This window comes from Streptopelia decaocto (assembly GCF_964273445.1).
Source record: "Streptopelia decaocto genome assembly, chromosome: 9".
Classification (NCBI taxonomy): domain Eukaryota; kingdom Metazoa; phylum Chordata; class Aves; order Columbiformes; family Columbidae; genus Streptopelia; species Streptopelia decaocto.
In genome coordinates, this window is record NC_138664.1 from 15,200,744 (window position 1) to 15,218,633 (window position 17,890).

At 39.4% G+C, this 17,890-nt stretch overlaps 1 protein-coding gene across 1 annotated transcript in view; it reads right to left on the reverse strand.

Annotated features, from left to right (window-relative positions):
* Positions 1 to 17,890, reverse strand: part of LOC309443580 (thrombospondin type-1 domain-containing protein 4-like) — an 83,257-nt gene that overhangs the window by 28,166 nt on the left and 37,201 nt on the right. The window contains exon 5 of the mRNA XM_082060659.1: positions 16,395 to 16,824. Coding sequence (XP_081916785.1) covers positions 16,395 to 16,824 — 430 coding nt within the window. The remainder of the gene's footprint in view (positions 1 to 16,394; positions 16,825 to 17,890) is intronic.

Genomic DNA, 17,890 nt, shown 5'->3' on the forward strand with positions numbered 1-17,890 from the left:
ATCAGTAAGAAGAGCTGTTGTTGCAACTGCAAGTTAGTTCTATATTTGTATAGGGGAAAGTCTGGTCATCTTTGCACGGCGGGTCCCAGAGGAGCTCTTGCTTTATACCCACCATTTACATACAAAGATGTTGTAACTGGATCAGTGAGACGTCGAAGTCAAGAGTTTTCAAGAGGGCCATAAACTACCACAGGCACGCCTGGGGGAAGGTTCACGGACTACTTTATCTTCTATTAGAATCACAGTAACAAATCTTCTAGAATAAACAATGTTCCTGGCCAAATGGCCATCTGTGCTTTGTTCGCCCACCCTTCTGAGAGCTCCAAGTACACACTAATGTTGTTTTCCTCAAAAAAACCTTGTAACAAAAATATAAAAAAATAAAAACAAAAGCTTCCCTGAAAATAGGACCATGAACCACCAAACTACATCGGAAGGGTGGGACCAAAAGTCTTTCTAGTGCCAAATGAAGAAAGCAAAGCTATATTCCCACGGTTGGATACACATCCTCACGGCTGTGACCCAGCACTGCAGCAAAGGGAACTCGGCCACAACCACCAGCTTACATTTTTCAGGGAAACCAATTATAGCACACATCGTAAAGGTGAAGGGACAGAACCTGAGCTGGCATAAATTACAGCCACTACATTAAATTAGAGCAGAACGCCATCATTTTGCACCAGCAAAGAACCCAGCCTGAAGGGTTTCTTTTAGGGACACTTTTCCCTATTTTTTGGCACATATTTTCTGACAGTCTATTGTGAAGTTTTGTTGTTTCTTCTTTTCCTTCTCTGAGCCTTGAGCTCATGCTCTTGTGTACCAGTATTTCTGGCTCATAAACCATTTCCTGTACAGCCCGTCATACCAACTGCAGACAATGTATGAATAAAGGGATCAAAATATTCATTGTTGTTGCCAAAAAACAGTGACACTCACCTCTTCTAAGATAATTTTTATATAGCTACAGTTTCTGTTTTTAAACGTACTGAAAGTTGCCCACAGGACTGAGGCCCCATTGCTTTAAAGAAGGACAAAGGCCTGACAAATACACTGAGCACTGGGTGGATCAAGAAGAAAAGGCCAACTCAGGAGCGCCCCTGCTGCTTTAAAAACCTCAGCTCAGTAACATCCCTGCTACTTTGAAAGTCTCAGCTCAATTGTCCTTCCTTCATTTCTTTCATCAAAGTTTCATTGTAAACTAAAATTTTGAGTAAATCTTGATATAAAAACAGGATGACCTATTTGGATATTTGTAACAACAAAACAAAACAAACAACAAAAAAAACCAAACCAAACCAAACCAAAAAAAATCTCCTTTTTAAACCAGGTCTGTGGAGCCAAGATCAGCAAAAAAAAATATATGTTGCATCTACAAAGATAAGTCTCAGATCCCACCATGTAGAGGCATCAATTATCTAGAAAACTTTATGCTTGGAGAGGTTTTTTATTATTATTATAATTATTATTATTCTTTCAGTTGTGCACTATAACATGAGAAACAGCGTCTAGAATCCATAATTTTGTATGTTTTTAGGTGACTGGAAAAAACAATGCTGTAAATGAAGCATGGGGGACTTTATACAGCTAAGTACCTTCAAAGTGCTGGACATTTTCACACAAGCTAAGATGCTTTCAGAGCTTCCACTGCTGCATTTTGATGTGGCTGTTCCAATGATTATCATCACATCCCGGCCAACTTTCCCTCCCGTACTTTCCGAACGTGAAGTTAGGGCAGCAGCCCAGCACTGCACTGATGAGGCAGGCAACGCTTCAGACAAAACTGCTCAGAAGTGTCCCTGTGTGTTTTGGGACCTCAGGCCAAATTTCTTGAAATGCACTGTGTCTGCAGTTGATAGAAACTTTGCACTTCTGAAACAGTAGCTTTACTTATGCCTTAATTTCATCTGAGATATGCAGGTATGAAAGTATGCTGAAGGACAGCAACACACAGTACTTCTCTTTGTCATGTACCGTTACAGCTTGCTTGAAATGAGCTGCTAGTACAGCCAAGACTATAACACAAAGAAACCACCCTACTTGCTTTTTAGCTTTTGGGAAACTTTCAAAAAGCAAAGGTTTTTAAGAAATATTTGACACTTTGGCTAATTAAGCAAGTGCTGGCAAAAGCCCAGCAAATGACCAGCCAGCAGCAGATGTGCACTCACACGGGACGCACGCCTGCCCTTAGCAAAGCTGTTTCAAAGCTGCACTGAGATAATGCCTTTCTGGACATGCACAAATGGGTCGTTTTGATCCCCAAACCACCTCAAAAGGCAATTAAAACATTGACTAAGATTTTTGGCACTTTTTCATTCTTATGACCTACAGTAACTGGCAAACTCTTTTTCCAAGGCCCCATAGTCCTTCTAGATTCTCCAGGTTCAGGCATAATTAATGATTAATATTTTCTATGTGTGCAATACTATATATTAAATTAAGTCGAGGTAATCTAGTTGTACTCTAGTTTTCATTTCTGCAGTGGTTCTATCTAATCATATCAATCCTTTGACCTTCCAAAAGATAAACACATCTCCAAAGAAAGTAAAACTACTTGTTTCTGAAACAGTAATCTAAAGATTCTTCTTTCACACTTTCATTTCCAGAACATACTCTTAAAAGTGGTATGTCCTTGCTTACTTGTTTCTCTTTGCATTGCCACAGAACATGCACGCACACATCGCTGTTACTTAGAATCAAGGTAACCCACTTTTGTCTAGCTGAACACACACTGGAACACAGCAACACATCCATTCCAACTACTGGAGACTCCCCTAATAGTTCTGATTTTTTAAAATTATAACAGAACATGAAGACGATTGTCTGCCAACTAAAAAAAGAAGGTATATTAAATGTGTCTAGATATCTGTGGCACAAAATATCAGGCAGATTGTTTAAAAAAATGGAATTGATGCTTTTGAAAAACAAAAATACGCAAGAAACTTTAAAACGCAAAATTTTAAAAATGATGTGAAGAACAGCAGTAAAAGTAGTGCTAGCCAGCTCTAGTTACAGTCCATGACCACAGACAGGACACTATAAACGTCTGGCTTGACATGGAATGAAAATTAACATCTGTGAATGCAGCAGTATCTGGGCAAGTTTACGAGGAATGAGCACCTGTATTGCTGAAATCTCAGCACTGCCTCAAGCAATGAATTTACACCTCCGTGTCTGCTGCAATGGCAATTCAGCTCAGTTATGACAATCATCACCAACTACTTTCTTTACTAGCCAGACAGAGATGCTGAAGTGATGCAGAGTCCAAGGGAGCGAGTCACACAGCGTCGCAGCCTTTCTCTTTTCCCACGCTGCTTTCAAGGGGCTGCCTGTCACAGATGGGAAAAAACAAAATCATCATATTTCTCCCCAGATCCCATCCAGCTGGCAATGAGCTTGTGTTTGGAGCGAGGCAGACGGTCGCTGCAGAGCTGCACGCTGGCGCCTGCCCACCCAGGGCACGTCCTGGCTCCCGCGGCCATGGGGAAGGGAACTGCCGCCATCTCTGTCTGGAAATTAAGAACCCTTTTTTCCACTAACGATTTCAGCTTTGCGCCAAGGAAGTCCTCTGAATTTAACTAGAAAAGTCCTCAAAGTGTTAGCCAAACCTCATCTTTATTAACTTTGCAATGTATCAGACAAATAAGACATAATGCACAATGTGGCAAGTGCGTCTATTACTGCTTTATCTTTTTTTTCCCTTCTATTGTACTTTACAGCTGAAAACACAGTATGTCTAATAATGGGGAAGAAAGATCAACCAAACAGATGGAAAAAGAAGTACTTCTGCTTAACTTTACAGGTTTGTGGCTTTTTAAAAAAATCTTACTGACAGATCCATCTGATTAGATTGAAATAACTTCTTTTATTTAAGATTTTCAACAACTTGCAAAGGATTCAATCCAGCTTTGGTTTTAAATAGAATGTTAGCCACTCATCCATCCCACACAAAGCATGTACACTGATCTAATGTGCATGACTGGAAACATTTGGCACTATAAGCAAAGGAAGGGCTCACCAAAGAGCTACAGTAGGAAAATTAACAGTACCACTCCTCAGTAAGTACCAAAAACGTGTCAAGGCAATCAGCTATTTCTTTTTATTGCTAAAATTTTACAAATGTTATTCTGAAAAACCCCAACCAAGCAAACAAACAAAAAAATGACCTGAGAAACAATTATTGGTTTCTACAAGATCTAAGTTCAACAATCAGAAAATGGAAGAGAAATGCTGAAAACAGACCATGCTGGACCAAGGTATCACCTGGTGTAAAGTGATAGGCAAGTATGCTGTGGGAGTCAGAGCTGCATTCACACCTGCCAATGACCCAGCCTGTTGACTGCTGCTCGTCTTTTCTTGAGCCAGCAAAAGACCAGATGATTATCAACTCATTCCAAAGCCATTTTTTTTTCCCCAAATGTAGTTACTATTTTACTGTCCCAAATTTCTTTTAGTGCCCAGTTCCCTGAGGGAAGTACTTCAGCATCGAGACTGGAGTGTGCATAGGATATTCTTTACGTGATCCCAATCAAGCATCAGGAGCTTGGCATTTGCAACAGAAATCCTAACTACTCTGTACAAGGGCTGTTCTCAGTCTCAGCAGGGGTATCATTTTTCTATATAAATACACTGCATAAAAAATTCCACCAAATACAAGAATCCCTCCATTCAAATATCTATTTATAGAAACACTACATAATGCTCAAGGTGCTTAAACTACACACTACTGCCTCATTTAATGGGAAATCAATGAAAAGTTATTTCCATCTTACACAACCTGGCTCCAAGTCTGAAGAATGCCTTAACATGGAAGCTTTCAGCCTTGCTCCAGATTCAGTGTCTCATCTGTCTACATTGCTCAAATACATCTGAAAAATAGAGCATGTTTTAATAGTCCTCCTCAGAAAACATCAGGTTTATGTACTAAGGATAGTTGCTTCCATATAGTAGTAGTAGCATTCTTTATACTAGAAAAATCAGCCACTCCAAACCGCTTTGAAAGGCACCACCAATACCAGGTTTGAAAGACCCTGAGACAAACTCATACTTGATGCAGCTCTAGTAAAATCAACAGATGTAAAGCAAAGATCATATATCAAGTCCTTGCATTTTGAGGGAAATTATGTCAATGTGATAAAACATCTACTCCAGTGTTTCCAGCAGTATTGTACTTCACTTTTAAAAAGCACTGCTCTTGGAGCAGCCTGTTCTTTCTGGAGTGCAGTCTTTATGCCACGTAGTTTTCACTACTTTACACTTTTATTATACCAGCTTCCTCAGTGGGAATAATCCTCTATCAGTTTTAATTTCAATGGAAATTCAATTGCATGCATTCCATTTAAATGACTGGCCTTTGCGTGGGAGAAGGGACTACCTGAATGGTCCCAGCAGAAAGACTGAAAGTTTAGGGAAGCTTCTCATTTGTATTACCATAATATTCCATTTTTTAATTAAAAACTCTTATTACAGCAATAACCACAATATTCTTAGGGAAGAATCTCTATTTTAAGTGACAACCAGGCAACATAAATGTTTATGCAGTGTTATATGAGGCACAAATGTACAAAATGTACAGATGTTACTACGTCCAGGGTAAATTCTGGTAAGTGCATTGAGACAATGCATTTTGCTTTATTTTTTTTAAAGAAAAAAAAAAAAAAAGACCTACATTGAGGAAAAATTTGCTTTCAAAAAAAAAAAAGATAATAGCTGTAGAGCAGCATAAATGTAGCTTAAAAATTACTGGGAGTTTGCAGGAGCCAAGCGAAACAGAAATTGAAGCATTATTCATATTTAGAGTTCTTGATTCCATCAGAAATGAGTTTCTGATACAATACACTCTTACACTGTTTCTGCAATATATTCTCTCTTCCTCAGTCATACTACCAAAAAGGCACCTTAAACTAACTAGCAGATACATTTACCATATTTTATAATGCTTCGGTGCAGCAGCAGCTGTACGGACAGCACTGTCCATTTACTTATGAGTTCATCAAACTTTAACTGTTCAGACTAAAACTTTCCAGTCCTGGTGTCTGCCTTAGTCTCATTTTTTTGACTGAAGTATTTGATTCAATAAGAGTCTGAAGGAAAATAAGAGGGAAGAAGTGTTGTTATTTTTCCCATGCTTCAAATATTCTGATTTTTTTTTTTCAAACTATAAGCGCCTGTTTTATTTGAATGAGTGAAATTAAGTCAGCCATGAAAGCAAGGGGTTTTTGTCAAGAATGCATCCTCTCCCTTTTAGATGGAAATATACCCAAATATAGTCAGGTCAAAAGAGACTGAAAAAAAAAATGTCATATTCATACTTCATACATGTTCAGTCAAAACTTTTTAAAGTTTTGCAGCAGAACTACTTGAACAATCTATCTGCAGGAAGTGTGTTCCACATCTGAGGCTACAAGGGGCTGAGAAGTTTTCCAGCAATTATTGGTATGTGCTCCTGAGGTGGGTGTTAGGAGCAGGCCCTGGAAATGAACACAAGCATCTCTCTCTTCTGCTCTTAGCAACCCCATGAGCCTGCTGCAGGAAGCACTGATAAGCAAGGAAGCAGCCTAATGGAAATGCCTGTACCTAAAATGCATGGAATACTTTGGGAAAAACTTGGATACATCTTGGGACTGGGATTTAAGAGATGAGACTGCATGAGCAAGTCAGCTGAAGAAGATACTGAGAAGAAGAAAGTGAAACTGGATGGAACTGGAGAGAATCTGGAGAACCTCAACAGAAGGAGAGACTGGAGGCAGAAGAGATCGGGAGAAGAGATGGAAAATATTAGACAAGGCACTAAGAAAGGGAGAAGTGTGATGGAGCAAGAAAACACAGTGGGACAGCTTCTGCTAGGAGGAAAGAGCAGAGATGGGCTGCATTTGTAGGAATGGCAGAAACACCTGTGCCGAGAAAAAGCTCCGAACACCACGGCAAAGCATTTTCTTTGCCCTGTAGTACTCGTAGAGGGTAAATTCCTTCTACCATTGGCTCAACTGCAATGGTCTGATGAGTCCTGTGAACAGTGACATATCACATGATGGCATTCTGGTTTTGAAGGGGTTTTTGTTTTAAAACTATAAAGTTACATACAGTAAGTCACAGGACATTAAAAGAATGTTTAATCTCGACTTAGAAGAGATTGTCCATGCAATTACTATATCATTTAGCTCTTTTTGCCTGTGAGGTCCATTTTCAACTATATGAGTACATACAATTTTTTCCATATGATCTATGACTCATTCAGTGTGCAGAATGGACTTATTCTGGGGTGAATCACGAATGTTTAATTAGAAGAGTTACTTATATAACCTCTGTCTCATTCACTGTAGAAGGCAGTAAGTACACACAATACAGAATAAGGAACATGAAAGATGGTCTGCAGGTTCTGGAATTAGCCACTCTACTAGGTTTCAGGGGAAAAAAAGTGACCTCTGGTGAAAATTATGTAATCCAATCCTTTCTCAGTTTGTGAACGATGTACTTTCCGTTATGGGGGTGTCCTGGTTTCAGCTGGGATAGAGTTAATCTTCATCCTAGTGGCTGGTATAGTGCTGCGTTTTGGATTGAGAATGAGAAGAATGTTGATAACACACTGACATTTCAGTTGTTGCCAAGCACTGTTGATAGCCACTCAAGACTTCCCAGGGAGAAGGCTGGAGCTGCACAGGAAGCTGGGAGGGGGCACAGCCAGGCCAGCTGACCCAAACTGGCCAAAGGGCTCTTCCTTGCCATATGTTGTTATGCCCACTACCTAAAGCTGGGGGAAGAAGGGGTGGACATCTGGAGGGATGGTGTTCATCTTTCCAACTAACCGTTAGGTGTGATGGAGCCCGGCTGTCCTGGAGATGGCTGAACACTTGCCTGCCCATGGGAAGTGGTGAATGAACCCCTTGTTTTGCTTTGCTTGTGTGAGCGGCTTTTGCTTTACCTTTATCTCAACCCATGAGATTTCTCACTTTTACTCTTCAGATTCTCTCCCCCACCTCAGCAGGGAGGAGTGGGTGAGTGGCTGTGTGGGGCTTAGTTGCCAGCTGGGGTGAAACCACAACAGGAGGTCTGACTGAAAATACCTGAATCCAGTTTGCAGATGAGCTGTCAAATCATAACCACAGTTTTGGCCTGTGCAAAATTTGCTTTGACTATTGTCAAGTAATAAATATGATACTGAACACAGAAAAAAATAAAAAATCTGATCCCAATTCCTTGACATGGGGCATTAAATTATTGAACATTTCTTTCAAACCTCATTCTTCCATATCTCAGCTCCCTTTCTTACAACAGAGATTAGATCTTGCTATGACACAGCAGCTTTGTGACTGTTAAACACTGCAGTAAGAGTTATCAACAACTAGCCCTTAGAGAAGCCATTTCTTCTCATCTTCTGCAAGGAGCATTTTTAAGGCAGGGAGGCAAAGGCTGAACAATAAAGAGAATAACACTGAGTAAGTGTATCACTAATAACTAAGCTGTTGATCTATGCAGGGACCCTGGGGTAAAATAATATATTATCAAGTAATTACATAATTTTCTTAACACACAAGACCTACCATAGGATTGTTGACAAAACTCTAGTTCTGAAAGCTCTAAACCTTTGCAGGTTTGACTTTGCCACATTAAGAGAGTTTTGCTGTTCAAAGTAAAACTGCATACCACCACAAAAAATTCTCATCAAAAAGTGACCCAAACTGAGGTCTCAAAACAGCCATCAAGATCATTAGTATTCCTGGTATCTTTTAACAAATGATTACACAAACACAAATACAGAAAAATAAAACAGCACACTGGGAAGTTACTGTATGTTGAAGCCAAAAACCGAGGGTGGTTTGCAGAAAGAGGCAGGTGATGTTTCCCTGGCTCCTTCCCCCTACACATCCCTCATTGCCTCTCTAACATTGCACTTACAGATATAAAAACCACAGGATTGGCCTTTCCACAAATACTAGTCAAGAGTTTGAAGATAAACAGCCTTAACAACCTATCACTACAAAGAAACTCTGTTTTATTAATTACACTTGCATGTCTCTATGTGTGCAATATGCTGCCTGCAAAGGTGTTATTTCTGGACAAACACACAGCACACTTGATGAAGTACTAGCAAAGACGAGACAGAGCACCACAGCCTCATTCTTTTTTCTTTTTTTTTTCTTTCGCTTCTTTTCTTTGGTATCACCACTGCTCTATTTATTTCTGCAGTTAGTCCTTAACATATCATATGCAAAAGTCTTACTTAACTGTTCTGGGCATCACAGGGCACATAGTGCCAACTTCCATTTTCAGACCTTCTGGGGAGAGAGTTTGGACCACCATCCTTCAGCACAACTATTCTGTGGCTAGGCATGTGCTTGCTGGAGGTAATCTTACATTTCTGTCTTCCAGCTTTCAACATGAATTTTGGCCATTTGCTCTTTTCGAGCCCCACTTAAAAATCTAAAATTAAGAATCCCATAAAACTAAAATCTCTAGCAACAGCACTGCTAACAGACCACTTCTTCAGCACCCTTTGTGAAACTTTGGCAGCTTCTCCTGCGCTTCCTTCCTTCACTCACCTCGGTCAGTACAAGAGAGGATTGGGACTGTCCTGGTGGGTACTTTCACTGAAAGTTCCTTTATTCAGGTAATTTATGTTCTTCTCCTGCTATCTGTCTTGAAAACGCACCTTGAACTTGTTCATTGTTATCAGCAGTACTGAACTAATCTTCTAAAAATAGCAGGAAAAAATGACTCCTTTCATGTACCAAAGCAGATGCTGACATCTGCCAGTAGGTGTTTTCTATACCTGTAATTAATGGGAATAGTTAACAAACATTCACAAAAATAACATAAAAAAACCCAGAAAATAATTCAAGCGATTTCCCCCAATCAAAGTTTCTAGACATCCACACCTTCCTCTGCCTCAAAAACCTGGATACAATTAAACTAACATATGAATGAAAAGCAAATTTCTTGTTCAAATTATAGGAGTGTCGAATAATTGTGCACCGGAATTTCAGACAAATACTTTTGCCAATGTGAACTGACAAAAAGAAAGACAGACAAGCTGGAATGTCTTAAAATATCTCCCACAACACTTGTCTATATTGATAAATGACAACCACTCAAATTACAATACCCTATTAAACAAATCTACAAGTATGTCAGGAATGCAACCGTCTGGTTGCAACTCTGAAGTCACAATTTTCATTGATTAGCTTCCTCTTTAAAACTTGGCATAGAGGTTGTATCTGAACAATAACCAGGCAACACATCTAAATCACCCTGCAGTCATGTTTTATTGCAGAACAACATAAAAATCATTTTGACAAGCAATCCAACTGAAATTTCCGAATCACTCCTCAATGTTTTAAGTGCTAATGCTGCTATTCAAAACTGATGAAGTGATCGGATAACTATGGATCTTTTCCTCCTTTCCTCTCCTCCCTGACACATGCATTCCATTTACTCTAACAATTACAAAAGTAACTCCTCAGACAATTCCAGTTGCTACATGAAACCTACCATTCCTAATTCACTGGGAAGTTAGGCAACAAATGCTTTAGCTAATTGAGATGCATTGGGGGTTTGATTTTGATGCACTTAGATGAAACATTAACTTTTTTATATCATGTTATTACTACACAAGTATGAGGGTCTGAATCTTCAGCTATTCTTAGACACAAATTCACTCAAGTTCAGCCAGTACGTATGCTTCTCCAAGTTCACCATGCAACACAATTAACAGGCTCAGAACTTCAAAATAAACCTCACAGAAGAAAAATGCAGCTCAATACTTCCTGCAGTATTGCAGAATACTGAAGTACTACTGTTAACCATACCTTTTGAAGTACTTCTGTACATTAAAAATCAAGAAAATATATATGGGGAAGCTGACAGAGCCTCTGGAAAACTCAGCTCCCAGAGTGGTCAAACTAAACCCCAAACTTACAAATGGTACTAAATATATATGAACTGGCTAAATCTTACAATAAATATGAAAACTGTCTACCACATATAAACACCAAGAGCAGACAAGAGAATATTTTCTAATACAGTGTTCTCAGTTGTTGAAGGCAATGTCATAAAGCCACAGTGCAGAGATGTAGAGGAAACAACTGTGGTCCAAAAGCTTCATCAAAGATGTCTCTATGTGACCCTTCGTATACAAGGGACAATTGATCAAATGATGGACATTTTAAGAGCGTACCTTGTAAGTTAAGCCCGTGTTCATGACAACGCATTCTAAATTAATATTTTTCAAATTCTGCTACAAACATCAAAACTGTCAAAGAAAGGCCAGTACAACCCAAAGTAATATAAGCTTTTAAAAAGTTTCCTATACACCCACGGAATGTCAGACTACCAAATGTACATACAATCCCACAGTGTTCACAGGGAAAATTCTTCACATAAAGTCAAGGTTAAATTTCCTCAGGAAAAGATATGTCATCATAACCCCACGTTGCCACTTATGTCAAACACCTACTCTATACAAATCTCAAACCGAGGATAAATAAACCACACAGTAGCTCTTTAGGAATAAGAAGGGGCTTTTCAGTTAAAAAAATAAAAAATGCTCTCTTAAAAATATGTACTCTTCTATTTATCTTTACCTCAGTATCTGAGCATCCCAACCACGTGACAGAGCGCACACATCCTTGCAGCCCCCCATATCACTTCTGAAAAAGACTTGTCTGGGAATGACATTTTCTGTTCCATACAAAATTAATCTTTTCCACTCCTACCTTTGTTAAAACCAGAAACACTGGAAATGTTTAATTTTCTAGAGGGGAAAACTTTCAGTAATGGTTGGGCAGAATACCAGCAAGCTGGCGAAACAGCCAAGATCCCAGGTACCCAGGGAGCCTGCCAATGCCTACCTATACACTTAGGTGACAGAACAGCACATCAGTTTTTAATGGACTCAACACATTCCTGAAGAACACTTCAACCCTATTTAATTAGGGTTCTGCATCCATAAAAGCCTTCCAATGGAAAAGTTTTAACTCACACCAGTCAAAATTAGTACCATCATCGTTAACATTCTTTAGGAGATTAAATATATTAATGTATCCTATCATGATAGAGCTGGGGATTGGCCTCTGCGCCTTTTACCTCACCTCATCTCTTCAACCATAAAACTTCTTTCCATTTCCAAATTGTCTTCTCAGATACCTTACATTCCCTGCACAGGTGCCACTCTCAAGTGCTCTGCACACAGGAGCACAGATCCAAGTCGAGAACTCTTATTCAGAACCAAAAGCTGGATTTTCCATAGCTGTGCTACCAGAGCAATAGTACGTATAGCTGAGGAGTCAGGGATAAGAAAGTAAAAGTAATCATTGCTTTCTGATCCTATCCAGATAATTCTCCAAAACACAACGGACTTCTTGCTAAGTAGTAGTCATATAACATTCTGGGATAGGCAACATAGTCTAACTGGAGACATGACAGTAATCTGTATGAATCAGTGGGCAAACTAGCAACTGTGAATGAAACTGGACAAGCTCAGCAAAATGTCATCCACAGATATCTCACTGACCTCTCAGCAATTAATCTTTCATACATTTTGGCTTGGTTTTTGCAAGTTCATACAGAAGTAAAGGCATAGACTTGGTTAAAAACATACCTAAGTCCATAGATAAACACAATTTAGATTTTACATCCGTTTTGCGTTGCTCTTCATGGTGAAACTCACACATGAATTTCTCTGCCTATTTTTTCATACTCCTTGCTGCACCGTAACTGAATCAACAAAACAGTCACTATTTTACTTTACAGGTTTTCTAACCAGAGCATTTAAGTAGTGATGATTACTATGTGACTTCAGACTCAACTGTATTGGTGCAATTTGGAAAGTGGGAACTGCAGAAGAGGAGAGGTGACAAGCTGGCAGAGTAAGCCGAGCCTTCTAGCCTGAACTCACCACCAAGGACAGCACAGAATCATAGAGGGGTTTGGGTTGGAAAGGACCTTCCAAGGTCATCCGGTCCAACCCCCCTGCCCTAGGCAGAAACATCTTGCACTAGACCAGGTTGCCCAAAGACCCATCCAGCCTGGCCTTGAACGTCTCCACGGTTGGGACATCCACAGCTTCTCTGGGCAGCCTGTTCCAGTGCCTCACCACCCTCATCGTAAAGAGTTCTTCCTTATGTTCAATCTAAACCTACCTTCTTTCGGTTTAAAATGGTTGTCCCTTGTCCTGACACTACAGGCCTTGGTAAAATGTCTCTCTCTCTGTTTCTTATAAGCCCCCTTTAAGTACTGAAAGGCTGCAATAAGGTCTCCATATATTAAGGACAAAGACATACTAAGAACTCATGTCTTTATCAATAAGCCATAATTCGCTGTATATCTTACAAAAAAAAAAAAAAATCAGATAAAATTGACTTTTAAAAGGGGCACTCTGTATCACCAAATGTAAACTGCAAAATAAGCAGGCTGGAATGTCCAGAACCATCACTTGTGCACACTGCACAAGCAACCCTGAGTCTGATGCTCACACGTTCAGGCACTCAGGAAGAGCTAGTGACTTGGCAAGGCTTGAGACAATTAATAACAAAAAGTGCTCAGTAAATAAGTGTTCCATTTGAGTTGCTTCCTTTGTGCTTGTGACAAACAACGCAGACGAGTTTGCTTTCAAGTTCTACTTCACCCATATGCCTGTATAATTCTCTTTCCTTTAATGCATGGGGAAGTAAGGAAGATTTACTCATCACACCCCCATGTTGGAGGAACACAGCACACAGTTGTAGAATCTTGTATTGTGAACCGTTTATGGTTTCAGCAAGATGTGTCAGTACTGTCTGTGTGTAAAGGACAGATGTTTGCTGCCTCTTGCCTGCCAAGAGGGGACAGGTGGCTGTGTATTCTGAGGAGAGCATGTACAGACCTATGTGCAAGGTGCTGAAGAGGGGAAGCCACTTGTACAATAAGAAAATAAGTTTAATGACCTGCAGGAACACTTGAACAAATACAAGCCCTTCCCAGGTTCTCCCTAACCAAAACCCACAAATTTAACTTTTATGAATCAAGCTGTCAGTCATGTAAAATGAGTTCAGCTATTAATGAAAAAACAATAAATGTAAGATAATGAGGAAATGACCTAATGGACCAAAGCAGATTGACTTAATTTGTTATTAATTAACTGCCCTTAGGAGAAACTGTAGAGGGAGTGGCCAAACACTGAGATAACCATTAACAGAATACTTTCTTCTCAATAAATGAGATTTTCATTTTTGGTATGCTCCAGGAAGAATTAAAAAAGAAATAAAAATATACTGTTCTGTGCATGCTGGCAAGAGCACTGGTACATGTCGCTGCCGATAAATTAAATTAAAGCCCACGTGCAGAAGCATTTAATCAGGAAGAACAAGCAAACAAAGTGAAACACTATTGGCCTTGTTTTGCTCTTGTCCCAGCCTTTATACTAAAACTGTTCTTAGCAACTTCTTTTTTATAATTATATTAATTACCACATTCTAGGGAGAAAAATAACACTGAGTAGCCATTACAGTTTCTCTGAGGGTAACAGAAATGTCACTAAATAAATAATAGCACTATGTAGAGTTCCATGCCTAGGAGGAGCTGCATAACCTACATTTCTCTTTGTTATTAAAAGTTTCTTGTAATATAAATGATAATTTCTTTATAGCTGCTTTTATACATGCAACAATAGCAAAGATGCAGCGACAGTATGCTCACCTATTTTTTCCTCTTCATCTATTCAAGTCTTCTGTTTAAACAACAGTTTCTAAAATTAACACGAAAATACTTTCACTTCTGTTCCTCTACTACCAAAAGAGATTTGCCAGTGGCCAGACCACTCATCATACTGACCTGAATGTCTTGGCACTGGCTAATTCACAAGCTCACAGCCCTCTTCTCTCCAGCCACTTGTCATTCTCAACAAATTTCTTGTACAAACCCTCCTTCTCCATACCTCAGCCACCTGGGATTGCTTCCTTCCTCCACCTCATTTCTAACTTCCTCACCTCTCACCCCTTGCTCTGTGAAAAGGTGTTTTTCCTGGAAACTATTTTGTTACATGTCTTAAGTCAGGCAGAATACTGTTCAACATTTTGCCTTGATGCAGTAAGGGATGAAATAAAGACTGGGACATTTGTGTATCGCTTGGACACCCGTGAACAAACTCAGCACAGAAAACTTTCCAAATTAATGCCCATGCACTAAGTTCATTTCCCATTTCCTTCAAAAAACATAAAGTGTTTTTTCAAAAGAGCAATGTGTACCAGAGACTATTCTCAGAGGCTCAAACTAGCCCTGTCATGTTTTCCATTTCAGGCAAATAACACTAAGACTTTCTTGACATTACTTCTCTTCAATCAACTGCCCAAGTCTCGATAAATGGACTTTATTAATAAATAAAGCGAATGCAATAACTGCTATACTAAGAGGCAGAAAGGCACTCATCTGATTTGCTTAGGTTGTATTTTTGTTATCCTGATCATATGTTTTGTTGCTACATCTCCACTAAACAAAACAGCATTTCTAAAACGCAGCGGCATTAGATTTGCACCCACCCAGAAAAATACGTCCTCTTATGTCAACATATTGAGACCATTCTTGAACACCCTGCTTCTAATATTCAAATATGAGCTTCTTGACGTTTGCAACAGTAAGTTAGAGTAGTAGCCCAAATAAGATGCAAATATTAGGAAAAGATAATTTAGGAAATACTAAAGTGGCAGAGCTAGAAACTGAAAATTTTAGCAAGATGAAAGCTGCTTGTGAGGAGAAATAGCAAAACCTCACTAGCCAACCACATACAATGGGAGACTGCCCCAGAGCACAGAGCTACACCCAGCCAAGCACTTTTGAATGAAGTAATAACACAGCAAGTTTTATTTAAAAATTAACACAGAACAGATTTTCTCTTCAATAAACTAGGAAGCCAAAATCAAAGCATGTAGAGCTTGAACACTGGTAAAAGAAGCATCTGTCACAGAACACATACCACACCACGGAAAGATACTGGAGTGATCTAGTCTATGAGGTGCTGGCTCTATATGCTATTTAGAGCACGACCAGCACTGCTAAAAGGATAGCCTTACGGCATTGAGAAGTAGGAAGTCTTCATAACGTAGTCTATCTCAACTCCATTTTTCCATTTCTTACATGGAAAAATCTTAAACTTGTCTGCGACTCAGTTTTTCCTTCTGTCAAATTAGAATTGTATGCATTGGTAGGATTAGTGACTGTCTAAAATCCTTGAAGATATGGTATTAGGTAACTATGATATTACACATCTACTTTCAATATTCCCCACAACACTTTAAAAAAAGTACACACAAAATTTCATTGAATTAACAAAAAGCAATGTTCAGTTTAACTTCTTGACTATGTGAGCACTTAACATACTAGGGAAAACCAGCTGTCTGACAAACTAAATATAGGAAAAGCAAACTTACATTTGTGTTGCAGAGTTTGTATTGCTTGTAGGTGCCAATGCAGACGATTGCTGCAGCCTGCTGAGGCTGGGGCTGACCCTGGACCGCTTGGGGTGATGCAGAGCCGTGATGGTTCGAGTCACTGCTCTGAAACAGGCTTTGAGATACAGGAAACGAAGGTGACTGGTAAACTGAGGGCCCCAGGATTTGATGCCCAGCCTGAGGCCCAGCTTCTTCTTGATAAAGATTCCCATGTGGAAACGAAGGACTAGCTGCCTGGCTGTAGGTATTCATGAGACCTGGACTCTGATGAAATACATGGTTCCTTGATGACTGCCGCTGTCTCCGAAGTTTCTGAGGCTCCTGACCAGTATCAGTTTGTAAAGGTAAAATGTATGGCACTTTTCCATATCCATACTTTCCCGGACCAATAGGATTTCTGTTTCTGCTTCTAAAAAGAGAGAAAAAGAGAGAAAATAGTTACTGAATTCATGAGTGAAGAAGCAGCTAGATACTTACATGACTTTTTATTAGTCAGTTATTCACTGTGAAGCAACAGGTAACCAGAAATTTCAGTCTATTTTATGGAAACTATATATAAGCTATAGTCTTGCTTGGCCTATTGGGAATCTCTGAAGATGTCTACTGGTTAAACTAAATTCTGGGTCCTCTTTGGCCCAGAGTCACAAGGGAAGTCACCGAGTGTCAACTAGCAAAGGAAACGGTTAGTTATGGTATAAGGTAGCAGTTTGGTGGAAGGTGGCTGTTGTTCTTTTAATCCCTAGGACCCTCCATTAAAATCAAAATTCAGAGGATCAAAGCTGTATACTCCTAAAATTCATAACCATGTTTTTGAGGAGCTTGAGATACTTAATAGCAGGAAATCCCTGCTGTAGATTTGAGTAATGACAGAAGAAAATTTGAATCCAGTATGGTGAAGATCATTAAACATTTTGTATCTATTTAAAAGGCCTCCTGTGGTTCTGCTTCACTTGCTACTTAAGAAACAAAAGTGGAAACAGAAAAACTATAAGGAACATCAAAATATTACTGAGATACCTCTGAAAAAGATGACAAATGCAGGAAAATATTTTTCTTATGGTACACGGTTTATCTTTTCTTTGACCAGCAGATGTACTACTATATATATATATGCACGTATGCACAAAGTATGGATTAGCCATACATTTAATTAATAAGTCATGACCCCTTAGTTTGTTGTCAGGATAAAAGTACATTACCAGAACATACACAAGAGCCTGACAGTCCCCAGCACTAACCACAGAAGTCTCAGGTCTGCTCTCTTGCGCACAGATCTCTTCTTTCTTACTGAAGCCCCAGTGTTCTGGGCTGTAAAACACCTGTATCAGTGCTCCCAAACAGCTGGCACTCCTGGAGGGTAGGTTTGTCCTCTGCACACTCACAGCAACACAATGGACTCAGTCTAGAAACTCCGCTCCAAATTACAAGTGAAAAATCACAAAATGAATAATACTGCATTTGGGTCATAGCATTTA